Source organism: Eurosta solidaginis, chromosome 1 (genome assembly GCF_040869045.1).
Source record: "Eurosta solidaginis isolate ZX-2024a chromosome 1, ASM4086904v1, whole genome shotgun sequence".
Classification (NCBI taxonomy): Eukaryota; Metazoa; Arthropoda; class Insecta; order Diptera; family Tephritidae; genus Eurosta; species Eurosta solidaginis.
This window is the reverse complement of record NC_090319.1, coordinates 20,186,742-20,204,162: the sequence shown is the minus strand read 5'-3', so window position 1 is coordinate 20,204,162 and position 17,421 is coordinate 20,186,742. Positions and strand designations below refer to the sequence as shown.

At 35.6% G+C, this 17,421-nt stretch overlaps 1 protein-coding gene across 1 annotated transcript; it reads left to right on the top strand.

The window, feature by feature from the left end:
* The first annotated feature begins 70 nt into the window (after positions 1–70).
* Positions 71–16,399, top strand: LOC137238907 (probable glutamate receptor). Its single transcript, XM_067763936.1, has 8 exons — positions 71–458; positions 515–663; positions 10,663–11,420; positions 11,489–11,660; positions 12,656–12,783; positions 14,477–14,647; positions 15,323–15,921; positions 16,014–16,399. The coding sequence occupies exons 2-8, from the start codon at positions 661–663 to the stop codon at positions 16,397–16,399; spliced, it is 2,217 nt and encodes a 738-aa protein (XP_067620037.1). The 5' UTR covers positions 71–458; positions 515–660.
* The last annotated feature ends 1,022 nt before the right edge of the window (positions 16,400–17,421 follow it).

Genomic DNA, 17,421 nt, shown 5'->3' with positions numbered 1-17,421 from the left:
GTTTTTTCAGATGTGTATACATGGTAGAATTGAGAGTGATTTTCGAATGGGGAAGACGAGTTGTCAGAGTGGAAATAAAATTGAGTTGTGGTTTCAATTTTATTCCATTTTACCATTGAGTGAAGAATATTCTAGAATTTAAGAAGTTATTGCTCATAATACTCAGCGAATATTTCCGCATCTCTAAGGAATTTAAAACGAATTGAGCAAGAATATATATATATATATATGCTCATGTACATGAATTTGACATTTTTCATGTCATACGAATTAAAAGCGAATTTGACTCACACTCTATATTTAATTTTGTGGAATACAAACGAGTTTTTCAAATTCTAAGCGTATACATAAAATACATACAGCTGTACATTCCGCAAATAAAAATTTATAGATTATATTATTAATATAAAAACATTAGACTGCGATTTGTTGGAACTATATTCGTTTGTCTGGATTAGGTTTGTATGAATAAATGTAAATAATATGTAAATTATTAGAGATGATTTAATTTCAGTGCAGAAAATATGCCGAAGTTAAAGAAGGCAGAAAACGCGAAGCCAAAGTCAAAGGCTCAAAAAAGGTCTGCAACGTCGCGGTCAGTGGACGAAAGAAAGAAGCGTTCCATGGAGAAGATAACTAAACCTGGAGCAGTAAACCAAAATGGTGCGTGCGTAGTGTTAGTTAGCCAAAGTAAAGGTGTAATGTGCGATTTGCAAAATATCTGCGAATCTGAGCGCTTGCATTGATTATAGAATGTCTTTAATATATTTTCCTAGTATAAAAATTTGCAAGGACAGCGACAAGTTCATTAACATATCCCTAAGTATATATGCATTGCACATAGTTAAAAAAGGTACATGTGACTTCTGGTCATTTACAGAAGAGGCACATAGGTGTGGAACCATATATATATATAATTTTTATATAACGTTTGGAGTAAGGCTGCGACTTCCGGCGTAATTTGCTACATGTATGCAAAGCGAAACAGCGACTTGATGTGGTTTTGGAGGACATGAATTGCTTATGCATGTAGCACCACTAATTGTAAAAAAAATTTAAAAATTAAAAAAAAAAAAAAAAAATTAAATTTTTTAATTAATAAATAGTAAATTGCAAATATTATTAGATTGTTGAAGATGCCAGTTGACGGATGAATTAGGGAATTGTCTGCGACTTATTTGAATAAAGCATATACATAGATGTATAAATAAATAAGATAAGGGCATTTCGGTTATGGATACTTCTGCGACTGTAAACAGTTTCTGCGATTATTTTACATGGAATTTTAGCGCAATTTTTAAGACAATTGAGCAGATGTAGTTTGCCGATGCGTGCGATTTGCCATTAGCGATTGAAGATATATTGTTGGAACTAGTATAGAAAATTTACAGATTAAGTACATTATGCTGTTTTTAAAGCCGTAAATTATATCGGTATATTTCAGGTAAAAGGCAAAAGAATGTGATGGTAAGCGAGAGGTAGGCAACAAACGTAGAGCCATCTGTAGAAATCACCATGGATAGCCCAACCTCTCAGGAGGTTGAAAACGAAATTAGTATCAGAGCTGATTTAGAGTTCACGGTATCCCAAATTCAGCGCCAGTCAGATTGGTTGGCCTCGGCGACAGCAGAATCACTGAATATTGAGATTATGAAGGCCCGCCTTGATATTTTGACTACCGCATGGGGGAAATTTGAGGTAAGATTTCGAGAGTTGCAACAAAGATCCCGAAGCGAATTACAAAGAGTGGAGGACTTAACTAGGCAACAGAGGGTCGAAGATACTTACGAGGCAGTTCGCGCAGAACTGTGTCAGAAGATAAAGTCTTTGGAACCAAGGTTGTCCGCAATGGCAGGCACTCACCAATCGTGCATTACAGTTGCAGTTCGCAGAATTACCTTTAGCAGATCGATTACCAACATTTAATGGCGCTCATAAAGAATCGATTCAATTTAGGGACATACTTACAGCGGAGGTAATTCAAAATCCACATCTCTCGAACTTACAACGACTCCGGCGCCTACAAAGCTGTGTAAAGGAAGATGCCGTTAGGGCCATGGGCTATTGGCCTCTACGAGAAGAGATCTTTGTCGAGGCTTGGAAAACGTTGTGCAAAGCATTTGGTAATGAGTATTTGTGTCACGCCGCACATTGCTCTGCAATTTATAGCCTGCCTATTTGGCCAAAGGCTAATCATGCATTAATTAGGAATATGCTTGACGTTACGCGCAACAGCATGCGCATGATTTCAAGACAGTTAGGGGCAGAAGAGCAACGCGAATTATTTATACTAAACTTCCTTGAATCCCGATTAGATTACATATTTCGTAGTCAGTGGGAAATGGTAAGACCCACAGATCGTATACCCAATTTGCACAAAGACTTTTATACATGGCTTGAGCGACGCAGCAGCGGGCTACTCAATCATGCACCATTACCCGCGTTTAGTCCTGGCGATAAACGTTTAACTAACCAATCATTGAATCAGCGTATAAGGCCAAACGTTTCTTCGATAGCCAACTACCATCCTTGTTTTCATTGCTCCGGACACCATGCTCTTCATCGGTGCCCTGCAATTGGACGAATGAGTCCAGAGGATAGAGTTAAACGAATCTTTGAACTAGGATTATGCCAGAATTGTTTGAGGAAGGGACATACAGCGCGAAATTGCTTATCGACACATTGTCCCAGATATGCTAGGTCACCTTATAACAGCATTTTATGCCCAAATCTATTGACAAATTCCAAGGATGAAGTACCTCGCATATCGACTCTAGCAACAGTAACAGAGGAAGAATCGAGGGAGGAGCAATAGCAATTAACAGATCGCAACGAAACCAACCTCGGGGTTTTCTGCAATATTTTTTCGTCACAGCCTCTCGAATATATAGAAGCTGCACACACACAGGGTAGAGCTCTTAAGTTAAAAGACAATTTGTGGGCTACAGCACAGGTGCGGTTTCTAACCCGCAGTGGAACAAGTTTTAGGATGCGCGCCATATGCGATACGGGAACTCAGGTAAATTTAATCAGCAAAAACGTGGTTACTCAAAACCAAATTTCGACGCGACGAATTATAATTAGTGTAGCAACGGCGGTGGAGGCAGGGTCTTATATCTGCGATAAGTCGGTTACTGGATACTTGATGTCTCTTTTAATTGTTTAGTAGTGCCTTCGGTATTGGGAGAAATGTTACAGCCGCAAAAACTTTTACAGAAGCCAGAACTGCAGAGAGATATAACGACATATTTAGCAGATCCAAACTTTAACCAACCCGCACCAGTCCAGTTACTTTTAGGGGTTGGGGTATGGGCACAGGTAATGCAAGATAACATGAGGTGGCTATCTTCGGGATTTGTAGCACAGGAAGCTCGTTTAGGTTGGTTGATGTTTGGAGAGATTCCAACGACTACCAGTGTGGTGGCAGCTCATCTAGCAAATAACGAAGACCAAGCGACAGAGGACACTCATCTTGATAAATTGCTAAGAAGTTTCTTCGAAGCAGAAAGTATGCCTGGGGACGAATCAGCTTGGACGGCAGAGCAACAAGCATGCGAGGATCACTTCATAAAAGCACATACTTTTGATTCACTTTCTGGACGCTATATTTTACAGATTCCCTTACGGCTCCATTGGGACCGTATCGGTTCCAACCGAGCAATAGCACTGCAACAATTCCTAAGATTGGAGTAACGTTTTAGGCGCGACGACGAGTTTAAGCAGAAATATCAGTCATTTTTTAAGGAATATATAGCGAAGGATTGGCTACGTCCAGCCACTAGACTGCCGGTGGGCAAGGCCCACCATGCGATAACAAAAAAGTTTCGTGTTGTTGTCGATGCATCCTGTTTGACTGACAAGGGAGTGTCATTGAATGATGTCAAAATAATCGGACCCAAGTTGCAACTGGATTTGGTTTATCTTCTTTGGGGTTTTCGTTTGCATACATATGCAATCTCAGCAGATATCAAGCAAATGTTTCCTCAGGTAAAGATAGCAGAGCGAAACTGGGATCTTCAGCGCATATTTTGGAGAGATGATTCAGCTAAACTAATGGAATATTGGATGGCCTCAGCACCTTTCTGTGCTGTCCGAACAATGCAACAGTGTGCGAGGGACAATTCATCAAGGATCCCCGGGGGGTGAGCCGTGTTAAACAATTTTTATATGAACGATTGTTTGGTAGGCGAGGATTCAGAGGAAAACTTATTGTCACTATGCCAGGAAATCAGGAACCTGCTAGCAGAGGGGGTTTTAAACTTACCAAGTGGCGATCCAATTCCAACCAGATACAATATTCCATCGATAAACAATCATCTTGAGGCGAAACTTGGTTGAATGCCCACATGGAAGCGTCGGTTCTGGGTCTCAAATGGATTCCTTCAACGGATGAGTTCGCTTTTGCAGTACAATCGCTGCCAGACATCAACGCTACTTCTTGGACGAAGCGCTCAGTGCTAAGCATAACTGCTCGAATTTATGATCCCGACGGCTTGGTGGCACCTTTTGTAATAAACGCAAAGATACTAATTCAAAAAATTTGGAAGGAAAGGCAAGATTGGGACGTTTTATTATCGGATCCCTTGAAGACAGCTTGGCAAAGCATTTTTTCTCAAATTCCGCTCTTTAATGATCTCCGCATTCCGCGATGGGCAGGTTACGCGCGCCGATCTATTGTGACTTTACATGGATTTTCGGACGCATCAATACAGGCATTAGGAGCGACAGTGTACGTAACGATACATACCGATGACGGAGTCAAATCAAATCTATTGTTAACCAAATTCAGAGTGGCCCCGCTACGGACGAAAACGATACCACGTCTCGAACTTCGAGCCGCAACGCTACTCAGTAAGTTAATCAAACGCGTATTGACTATCTGCGAAGCTCAACACAAAATAGAGATCGGTTCTATCACATGTTGGTCCGACTCCATGGCGGTAATCTGCTGGTTGAAACGGGGTGAGAATAATCTTAAGCAATTTGTAGCGAACCGCGTCCGGCAAATCAATATGAATAGAACAAAATGCGAATGGAGGTATGTGCCCACCGATAAAAATCCAGCTGATCTCATTTCTAGAGGTATGTCAATGAAGGAATTGATGGCTTCCCAGTTTTGGTGGCATGGTCACGATTTTCTGCGGTTGCCGGAAGCCAAAGTCACCAGAAGCGATATCGGAAAAGGTAGAAACAGAGGTCAAAAGGGAATGTCGCCGTGAAAAAAGTCGAACAGAACGGACAAGTACCGATTGGTGGCCAAGGTCAACATGATCTCTATCGAACAGACATCACTACTGGATTGTTACTCATCTATGAATCGTTTAATAAAAGTAACGGCTTGGGTACGTAGATTCACCAAAAACTGTCGGTCTTCATTAGCAGGGCGGGAGAGACTTCACTTAAGCGTTAAGGAGTTAGAACTCGCGTTGGCATTTTGGATCAGACGAGAGCAAAATCATTTCTACGGGAGCGATCCGTTCCAAATTTAAACACAATATCTTCAACGGCATTTTATTTACATATAGCTCAAAAATATTTTAATTTTCTTCTTATGAAAGTTCACTTTCCAAATTTTACCAAATTTTTATTTTTTGTTATAAAATGAACTCATATATTTAGTTTTTTTCCGTGTGCGGTATTTGATATAGAGTTATCACACTTTTTCCATTTCACAAAAATTTCGAAATCGAAAAAGGGGGCGTGATTGTCGTTCTATTTCACTCATTTTTAATACTAATCTTTTCTGGTTACAGGTAACCCAGTTTACTAAATTTCATTAGATGTCTCTGTTTTTACTCCAGTTAACGTGTTAACGGATAAACGGGCGAAAGGAGGACATGGCTCAAATAAAATCATTTTCGATGCTAACAACTTTGGTATAAGAAGGTGTATATCTATCTATTTCGTATGCTTTATGTCATTACGAGCAACAGTTATCCAATCAAGGTTACAGTGCCCTCGTTTCTGAATTATGCGTAATTGATGGCATTTATTTTTAAAGATATCACATTTACTTTCTGTGTCAATTTATATTGCGAGCGCGATTAAATGGCTATTAAGTTGATGACGGCAAACGACAATAACCGTGACAATTTCAATTTCCACAACAACAAAAAAAAAACAATTCTAACGCCAGTTTCTAGTAAAAGCCATTTACCAGAATTGGTGATAATTTCGCAAAAAAAAAAAATTAAGTTTATGTATAAAGTAATTGTAGTGACAGCTGCAATGAATTGTTGTAGCTGATTATGGTTAATGTGATAATTAACTTGCAGACATGTGCAACAAATATGTATGTATATAAAAAGTATTCCCAACAAAAAGTGGCATAAGGGGTTGTAGGCAATAACGAATACTGGGTTCCATGGATTTTATTTTTATTTTTATTATGGCATACTACACCTTATGCTACCGGGTTCATAAACCTTTTATACAGGTTATTGTGCTCGATGTATTACCTTATTATAACGCCTTATGTAAATCTGATTTTTAGTGGGTTATAAGCATTATATAAAAGTTCTAATACACCAAGCAGTACCTTTTAATATGGAATGAAGTAGTTCCTATTTGATTTGATATATAACCTTATAATAATGTGGTGAAAATTAGCATCACTATGCTGTTAGTAAATAATCACAACAACATAAACAGCAAGCAGCCAAACTTACATAAAAGGAGACGAAGGATATCTCATATACACATATGTAGTCATCAGCTAAGAGCAGAAGTTGATACTCACACATACACACGCATATGGCTAGTAGAAAAGCATAAAGCACAAACATACGTGCATATAGCTGGTAACCAAGCATGAGATACAATTGTTCCCGAAATAACTAGACCTTAGCAGAAATGGGTGAACGAGAAAGCCGACTGTATGAAAGCAGCGCAAGCTGAGGAATCAGTAATCAGTTTGATTTAAACACGCTTTTGTGAAGTACGTGATACTGAATTATAATTGTACTTCTCCCAAAGTAGTCCAAATAAATACCATTTTGCAATACTGTATATTGGAGTTATTTATTCGACAGCTCAGCGATGCGAACGTTAGCGGAATGTGAAGGTGCGTAATAATCGGAACCCCCAAAATGCACTACAATAAGATAGTTATATTCTTCCAAATGGATTGACATAATTCCTAATGTAAGTTTTTTTTTATTTTTTTTATATAAGCTACAAGCCGTATACCAAACGTTATCTTTCAGATAATTCTTATGCCTGATGACATAACCATAGAAAAATAAAGTGTATTATAGGGAGTAATCCATACAGCTAATATTCCTTATAGAATTAAGGTCATAAGCCTTTTTCCCATATAAAATAAGCCTTATATAAGGTTAAAATTTTTTGCACATGCATATTAGTTTTGGTATTTCATTTATGTTGCTGTATGTTTTAATATTAATTAAGCATAGTAAGGCCTGCTTTTAATTTTTTTATATTAAAAAATGAATACTTTTTTTAAAGACACTTCATTGAATTACTGCAAATGGCAGCCGATTTATAACACCTGCGCGTAAACAATTTACTATTAATAACAATATAGAAGCAAATTTAAAAGCAATTTAGCAATTTATAAAACTTACAAGCATCTGATTTCATATTCAGCATTATATAATTGTATGACAGAGTCTTGCAATGTTAGGTGTATGAAAAGATATGGTAAAAATTAAGTTGAGAAACTTTAAAAATAAAAGGACCGTAATGTCAGGCACTGGTTGTATTTTTTTAAACGAATTTGCTATAATAACCTGCATCTTAAGACTTCAAAAAGAAAAAAATGCGAGCATTTTTTCAATTTAAATGTTCAGTCTTTACCCGCGGTACGTAGATTCACCCGAAAGTAGTTCACAGATGGATGCGAAACGATCTAAAAAATAGTGTGAAATTATTCAGGATACAACCCCAAAATTAACCGGTCAGTGATAGCCCTGAAATCATCCCAAATTAGTCACAAAATTATTCCATGAAAAAAGCAAAACGGGCCGAAATGGTCCAAAAATTGGCTTGGTGGGGAGATAATCTTGAAATGATCCGAAAGCTGCCTACTCCCTCAAAATTGTTAAGACGAAAATCTAATGAACCATGAACTACATATGTATTTCTATGCCAAAGTTTGAATCAATTGAAATTCAGCATAGAGATAGATTATAATTTGAAAAAATATACAGTAGGGTGGGTCGATTTGTATGGACGAAAGTTAACCGATATCGCGCCATCGTTTTTTCGATAGGATTTGGGCTCATGGAAAAAATGAACTGATGTTATTGATGTTTGCTAGGGAACATTCATTCTCGACCATGTGATTTGCGAAGGGCACACTGTTTGGATTCCGTATTATTTTGTTGTAATCTCTAATATGTTCTCTGAACCTCGTTCTTATTTGTCGTCCTGTTTGTCCTATGTAACTATGTTGACATCCGCAGGTAAGCTTGTATAGGCCGTGGCTGCTAAACGGATCCTCTGAGTTAGTGCTAGTTTTTAGTTTTCGCCCTAGATTTTTCGATGTTTTGAAAGCTGTGTTAATGTTGTATTTTTTAAAGAAGTTTGCCAGTTTATATGTTGCTTTTCCAGTATATGTCATAATCATCCAGCTATTATTTTCCTTTTCATTATTTCTTTTTGGTTCTCCATTTGTCCTTCTGAGCTTATCTACTAATGCTTTTTTGTATCTGTTGTTTGCAGCGATATTATATATGACCACAAGTTCTCTCTTATATGCCTCTTGTGTAAGAGGTGTTCTTTCAAGTCTATGTACCAAGTGCCTTAATGCTGTTGGGGGTGATTTGAGGTATTATGTATTATTTTTTCGGTGGCCGTTGTCTTCCTATATATGTCATAGTTAAATCTTTTGGCTTCTTTATCAATATTTATCTCGAGGTCTAGATAGTTGATTCCTCCGTCTTTTTCGGTTTCCATTGTAAATGTAATATTTCGGTGCTGCTTGTTGAGGTACTCCAGTACAAGCTCTTCGTTATTAGTGGTTAAAACGTATATTATGTCATCCACGTATCTAGCATAAAATGACACGCCTAATTTGGACTTCAGCTCCTGTATGTACCTTTCTTCCAAATTTTGCATGAACACTTCCATAAGAATTGCTGATGTGGGGCTTCCCATTCCAAGACCGTTTGTTTGTTTATATATTTTATTGTTGAATTGAAAATAGTTTTGACCTAAGTGGTCCTTTCACTTTGTTTTTTTTTTTATTATGAACTGTTGTTGAGCTAACTATGTCCAAAGTCTCCGATAGTGGTATTGATGGGTATAAATCCTTTATGTCAAAAGATACCAATTTGCTGTTCTTTGTTAGCTCTGTTGTGCTAGCTATTGCATATTCGTTCATTAGCTCCAGAGTATCTTTCAATATCGTTTTTAAATATCTGGACAGTTTGTAACATGGTGCCGATTTAAAATTAATGATGGGCCTCATTGGCGTGTCCGGCTTGTGGATTTTTGGTAGCGCAATCAGTGGAGGAGCCGACATATTGAAAAACATTTCGGAAAACACAAAAAACCTGATTATTTAGTAAATAATACACCTAGATTGTTGAAATATGACGAATGGACTGATAATGAGACTCTTGATAAAAATTTGAAAAAATTTTTAAAATGGGCGTGGCACCGCCCACTTGTGATAAAATCAATTTTACAAATATTATTAATCATAAATTAAAAATCGTTAAAACTATCGTAACAAAATTCGGCGGATAGGTTGCCTTTACTATATGGAATTCTTTGAAGAAAAATTAGCGAAATCGGGTAAAGACCACGCCCACTTTTATATAAAAGATGTTTAAAAGGGTCGTGGACGAATATAATAAGCTATATCTTAGCTAAAAAAGAGATTTATATCAATGGTATTTCATTTTCTAAGGGGATTTATAACAACAAATAGGAAAAACTTCAAATTTTCAAAAATGGGCGTGGCACCGCCCCTTTTATGGCTAAGCAATTTTCTATGTTTCGGGAGACATAACTCGAAGAAAAATTAGTTCAGAATAGAACCACATGTATATGTACTATTGCGCAGCCTTGTAACACTATTAAGCACACAAAACAAACAACAACAGCATTTCAAGTGTACAGCTGGGTATATAATGTTCGATTTCACCCGAACATAGACTTCCTCACTTGTTTTTTTTTTATTTTAATTTTTTTTTTTTTTGAATTTAGTTATTTGAAGTTCGATTTTTAAAATTGATTATTCACCTTTTACCATAATTCCCTTTTAAGCCGTTTTTGACTCTGCCGTTCTCTTCACATATCCGTTCTTTTATGGTTTGCTGAAAAGAAAATGATAATTTAGGGGGCTACAGTTTATGCAGACAACACATTGAGAAAAAGACTTCAGAAATCAAAATGACATTAGAAGGAATTATAGATAGTCTCGAAACAATAAATTATGACATATTAAATTTAAATATCAGATATATTCGTCTGATAGAAACAAATATTTTAAATGAAACTTCAAAATTATAAGAAGGCTTTTACAACTTTTTTTTTTTCGACCCAATCTACTGTAGCGAATATTCTTATGTAACAACAAAAAACCCAAAAGACAAAAATAAAAACTGCTAATGACTTGTAATAGTTACAAAAATGACACCAACATCAAGCTAACCACTTTTCAGCCACTCATTCAAATTGGCCACTTTCTAGGTAATTACCAATTACTATTTCGCGTTAACTTCTATAAAAAAAATTACAATTTTCGTAACGCACCTACCACATGCGGCCACTAAAAACAGTATTATGAAAGTTTCGTGCAGTGCAACTACCGTTTATCGGCATTCTAACAATGCATATACCGCATGCTTGCGTATGCGAATTGGCATAATCGTAATTTTTTGCTCATTGCTCATAGTGGGCAACCGAAATATTGGAGTTGAGTGCAAAGTAGAAGCAATCGAATTTCGTGCTTTTGCTGATTTTCTTAAACAACAACATCTCAAACATGCCATTGTTGCTTACAATGGTGAAACATCGAAATTATTGCAACAACAATACGAACAACATCTTGTAGAGGATAACGCATTGCGTGCATTAGTTAATTTTACTAGACTTCATTTCTATGATGTTCATCATGCAACGAAGTCCAAAAAAACTAAGAACTTCAAAAATCTTTTCTTTTACGGTACACCACGTGTTGGTATTTATTTAAATGAGTTGGAAGATATTTTACTGCAAAAATATGTTTTGGAAGCGAACAGTGAAAGCAGCGCTGTGAGTTGTGCCTTACCTGATGAAAATTGCGTCGATGGTAGCGCTTTTTTACGTTTTAATAATTCACAAGCTTGGTTTATTATGTCCAAAGCGCTGCGAGAGGAGGTGGCATTATCGAATATAAAAGATGTGATGACATCGTTGCCGATAAATATTAGTGCTGATATCACATTTGGTGTTCGTGTAGGTGACAAGTGAGTTTTGATTTGTATCAAAAGAAAACTTCTTATTTAAAAACGCATAATACATTTTTTTATTCCAGCACCACAATTAAGCTTTTCGATATTTACAAAATTCAACACGATTTGCTGGAAATTGAAGAAAAGGGTTACTGGAGTGCTGATAAAGGCCTTCGACTCAAAAAACGTTTTTATCAAAGTTTTGTCAAACGAAGGCGTGACTTAAAAGGCTTACAACTGAGAGCTGGAATGGTGGTAAGTATTTTAATATCCTTTCACCTCTACGAATTAGAGCCAACTATTTTATCTGTTGCTCTCTGCAGGTGTCAACATGTCATATTTTCTCACTCAGAGCGGACTTAACGTCTTAATTCTATACTCAGTATTAATTTGAATTATTCTGTGATTATTTAAGCGATAAGTTTATTTTTATACTCAGCTGAGCAGAGCTCACAGAGCATATTAATTTTTGTCACATAACGGTACCCCGTAATGGAATAAACTAATCGAGATAGATATAGACTTCTATATGTCAAAATGATCTGGGCGAAAAAAGAAGTTCATCTAGCCATGTCCGTCCATCTGTCCGTTTGTCCGCAAACACGATAACTTGAGTACACTTTGAGGTATCTCAATAAAATTCGGTATCTAAGTTCCAGGGAACTCATTTCAGATCGCTGTTTAAAATGATCGAAATCGGACTATAACCACGGCCACTTTTCCGATATCGAAAAACCGAAAAATTGCGATAATTCATTACCAAACACGGATAAAGCGATTAAACTTGGTAGGTGGGTTGAGCTTATGACGCAGAATAGAAAATTAGTAAAATTTTGAACAATGGCCGTGGCACCGCCTACTTTTAAAAGAAGGCAATTTAAAAGTTTTGCAAGCTGTAATTTGGCAGTCGTTGAAGATATCATGGTGAAATTTGGCAGGAACGTTACTCCTATTACCGTAGGTTTTCTTAATAAAAATTAACTAAATCGGTTCACGAACACGCCCACCTAAAAAAAAATTTTTAGGTCAAATTTTAGCAAAAAATTTAATATCTTTACAGTATATAAGTAAATTATGAAACATTCAACTCCAGTAATGATATGGTGCAAAAAAATACAAAAATAAAAGAAAATTTCAAAATGGGCGTGGCTCCGCCCACAAAATGGGCGAAAACCGACTATGACCACCCATCCTGTCAAGTCAACCTAAATAAAACCGCTTTAAAAAAGAATTTCGTTTACTTTCCATAGATACGTGAAAGACCAGATGGCATAAGCGATTTGGATTATATGAACTCACTTGATTATAAAAAATCCGATTCGATGCAAAGGCAGACTTATCAAATGCTGATGATGTTAGAGCCTATGTTCAACTTAAGGTAATATACATACAGTCAATCACAAAAGTTAATACGCAGAAATACTCCTAGCAAATCTTCGAAAATTTGCGCAAATTTTTTATTAGAACGTTTATCAATATTCAATAAGACCAATGAAATTCGGAGCTTAGCACTTACCCAAAATAAGGAAAAATTTTACTTTTTGTGAATATGCAGTTTTGAGTCCAGTCAGTTTTAGTAAAATAATGCGATAAATTCAAATGGTTGAGTGGATAGAAGCCAATAGACTGCCTTAACAAAGCGTAGCACGCGGAAAGCTGGCTGATGAAGAACTTAAATTCTCGTATGTCAGTAACAAAAACAAAACTTTTATAATTTATAATCTATAAGAGCCTGAGTCGCTAATCAAATATACATATGTACATATGTGAAATTCGCTTATTTGACTTCCAAATTTTAGAAATTTTTTTCTAGCAGACCTATAGAAGCGAGCAGAAAATTAGCAGTGGCCTATTTTTCAAATTTCTTTAATTAAACTTTTTTTTTTTTTTTGATATTTTTTGAAAGAAACCTTATGGCTTTTGTAACTCAAGCTATGCAAGCCAAACTCAAAAGCATTTTTGGAAAAATGCTAAAGTTCGAAAAACAATTGAAAATTGGAGAAAATTTTACGAAAAATTTCTTATTTTTATTTGGAGTTTTTGAATTTTTTTCTATTATACAACTTTGCAGCCCAATTAATTGTAGTATAATATCGTACAAGTTATAACTTTTTCAAAACTCGCATTGATTTTTAATATTTTTTTCGAAGGCTGTTTCGGATTTGCTTCCATAAAGAGAATAAAAAACTTCAAAAATCAATGCGAATTTTCAGAGACCTATATTTTACTCTTTGGTAGACTAAAATTGATTGGGCTGCAAAGTTCTATACACAAAAAATTCGAGGAACTCGAAATAAAGTGGCAGAAAGTTCCCTAAATTTTTTCGAATTTTTTTAAAACTTTTTGAGATCTGTTGCTTAGTTTTAGTAACAAAATTGATAAAAGCTTTTCTTAAAATATCAAAAATAAAAAGTAATGAAAGAATTCAATTGGTGGAATTAATAAAATTGCCTCTGCAATTTTTCCTACTCGCCTCTGTACGTATCTTATGCCATCAAACAAATTTAAGAATAGAATTTCATTATATGTAACCCGGTCTATGAAAAGGTGGCTTACGACTCAAAAAAGAAATTGCGAGAAACAGCTGTTAAAGATAAACAATGCATTTCTTCAGGACGTGTGTGCTCTTTTTTTTTTGTTTTGAGCCTTAAGCCACCTTTTGCATAGACCGGGTCACATATTGTAAAGAACTCTCAACTCACCTGATAATAGGGAAACAAATTTATACGTGATTTTGACAACTAATACCCAATTCACACATGGAGTTAATGAAACAATTACTTAAATATTCTTAATTAAAGCCTTAATTGAACCCAATCTTCCATACCAAATACAAATTCTTTATTATCTCATTATTTCTTTACAAATGGGTTCAAGAATTTAGTTGATTACGCTTGTTTGCTTGGGATTTCATTTTCAATGCGACAAATGACAATCAAAAATAATTATTATTATGTAATAATATCAGAAAAATTTAAAAACACAATTTTGTAGTCACTTGAAGTATTTGGATTGCTAAAAATCGTTATTTGAGAGGCCACCTAATGTATCTGCCATAATGTTAATTGCAGTTTTCAAACCAATATTAAAGATGATTGGGGCAAGTCATGGCCAAATGGAAGCTGGACTGGTGTAATGGAGTTGCTTATTTCTGGTGAAGCAGAATTATCATTGTACCCCATGCATTTAGAAGGCAATCGTCTACAATTGCTACATTACTCACCAGCGCTGCATTCCGAATAGTAAGTGATAAATTTTCCATTTTTCCTCCTGCGGTTTCGGCGCTCTCACGTCTTCGTCAGGCAGTCTGATAATTTTATTTTATAACCGCTCATTAACAACAAATATTATTACAATTTAATATTTATTGTTGTCCACTTATAATTCTTTATTAAATTTAGCTAATTTTTAGAAATATTCTCTTTTTATTAGGTCACAGTACCAATGCAAGTGCAATCAATAGGTTTCTTGGTACTGTAGGTAAGCAATAAGGACATGTACTAAAAAACTGTATGTAGTAGAACAATCTGAGCCTCAAACATTATCTGAAATTCTTAGGCCAATAGCTGCCAACGAAATAAACGCTTGCCTGTAATCATTGAATCTATGACGTTATGTGAAGAAACTACAACTGACAACAAACGTGATAGTTGCCTTGCCTAATAAAACATCTGCTAAAGATTTCTCTAAATTCAATAAGATCCTGTTTTTGTTTAAGAGAAATTTTTTGTTTCTTATGGTCCATTTACATAAAGGAAGTACCTACAAATTTTATATCTTTTTTTTATTTTTGAAATAAAATTATCAGACTCCCTGAGGAAGACTTAGGCATTCGAGACTCGTTGTAGGGAAAAATGATCAAAGCTTTCGTTTTCAAATAAATCATGAACTTTTGCTTTTTTCTTTACATCCACTAGCGTTTTCTTCTTATTTCGTCATCCATTGCGCAATGAAATTCGTAATATTTTCATTGAGCCATTCGTGCAAGAGGTGTGGTATACAGTTTTTGCACTCATTGTACTAACAACATTGCTATTACTTTTACATTTGTATCATGAACAACGCTTCTTTTTAAATAAAGATCCACACTTTCAATATCGTATTGATTATGCATTTCTATCTATATTAGAAGCATTTTTTATGCAAGGCCCCGATAATAATGCATTTTCTGCGACATCAACACGAGCGCTCATATTCTTCGTTTGTGTCCTCAGTTTATTGTTGCAACAATTTTATGGTGCTTATATTGTTGGCTCTATTTTAGCGGTATCACCACGTACCATTACCAACTTGAAGGCACTCTATAATAGTAGCCTAGAAATTGGTATAGAAAATATTCCATATAATATTGAATTTTTCGAAAACTCAAGTTCATCGCTTGTACAAGCGTTATATACGCAAAGAATATGTCAGAATCGAAAGCGGCATGTGATATCAGTTGAGGAAGGAGCTGAGCGCATAAAAAAGGGTGGTTATGCCTTCCATGCGTCTGGTCGTATGTATTATGTGCTGAAGGGTAAGTACTAATAAAAATATATAATTATTATAATGATTATTATTTAAGAAAAGGTTTGCCCTCCATTTTATTTTCTCACTCTCTCTCCGCAGATATACTTAAAGATAAGGAATTTTGTGACTTACAAGAAGTCTCATTCGTTCCGCCGCTTCAAATTTCTATAGGTATTGGTAAGCTTTCACCATTTTATGAATATTTGTCAACATCAATTTTGACATTGCGCTCGACTGGCATTGTACAGCACAGTGATAGAAAATGGAAAGTGCCTAAATTGGATTGTAGTTTAAGTCAAAATCGTGAGGTTGAGGTCGACCTACAACATTTTCAGCCAGCTTTACTGTTGTTATGCTCAGGCATGTTACTTAGCGTTAGTATATTGATATTGGAAATAATCTATTATAATTTGGAACATGGTTTAAAGCTTGCCAAATTTTTTCCGAATCTTGTAGCACAACTTAAAACTGAATATATAGATTAAATTACTGAAGTGTTTGGAAAATCTGTCATAACTTTGTTTCTTCTTGCGCTTTGGTTAGGTCTTGGAAGCAACGAATTTACCAAGAAAACATTCAGATTCAAAAATTACTCAGAAAAGTGTCCTAATTCGGAGCTTTTATTGTTTAGTGAATTAATTTTCTCTCATTCAATGCTCTCCCGATACGAGCCTAGTTGTATCCATCTTTCGAGTCGAAATAGCAATCCGGTATGACTCATATCGACTCCTGAACAAATCATGTTTTGATATAATAGTACGCTTTTCGTTTCCACGTTCGATATTTATTGGTCTCTTATTCATGATATGAGTGGAAATAGCAATCCCGTATGACTCATATTCGACTCTTGAACAAATCATGTAATAGTACGCTTTTATTTTCCACGTTGGATACTTATTGGTCTCTTATTCACCACATGAGTCGAAATAGCAATCCGGAAGACTCATATTCGACTCTTGAACAAATCATGTAATGGTACGCTTTTTGTTTCCACGTTCGATACTTATTGATCTCTTATTCATCATATGAGTCGAAATAGCAATCCGGTACGACTCATGTTTGACTCTTGAACAAATCATGTTTTGATATAATAGTACGCTTTTCGTTTCCGCGTTCGATAATTATTGGTCTCTTATTCATCGCATGAGTCGAAATAGCAATCCGGTATGACTCATATTCGACTCTTCAACATAATAGTACGCTTTTCGTTTCCACGTTCGATACTTATTGGTCTCTTACTCACCACATGAGTCTAAAGGAATCCGGTATGACTCATACTGGACTCTTGAACAAATCATGTAATAGTACGCTTTTCGTTTCCACGTTCGAACTTATTGGTCTCTTATACATATGTATTAACCTGGGTCGATTTGTACGCATACCCAAAAAAATAATTTTTGAGCCTGCAAAAAAAATCAATTTTTCGACCAAAATTCTTCTAAATCTCCATAAAATAATTTTTTTTTGTTTTTCAAAAAACTGCATTTACCAATTTTGCATTTGCCAA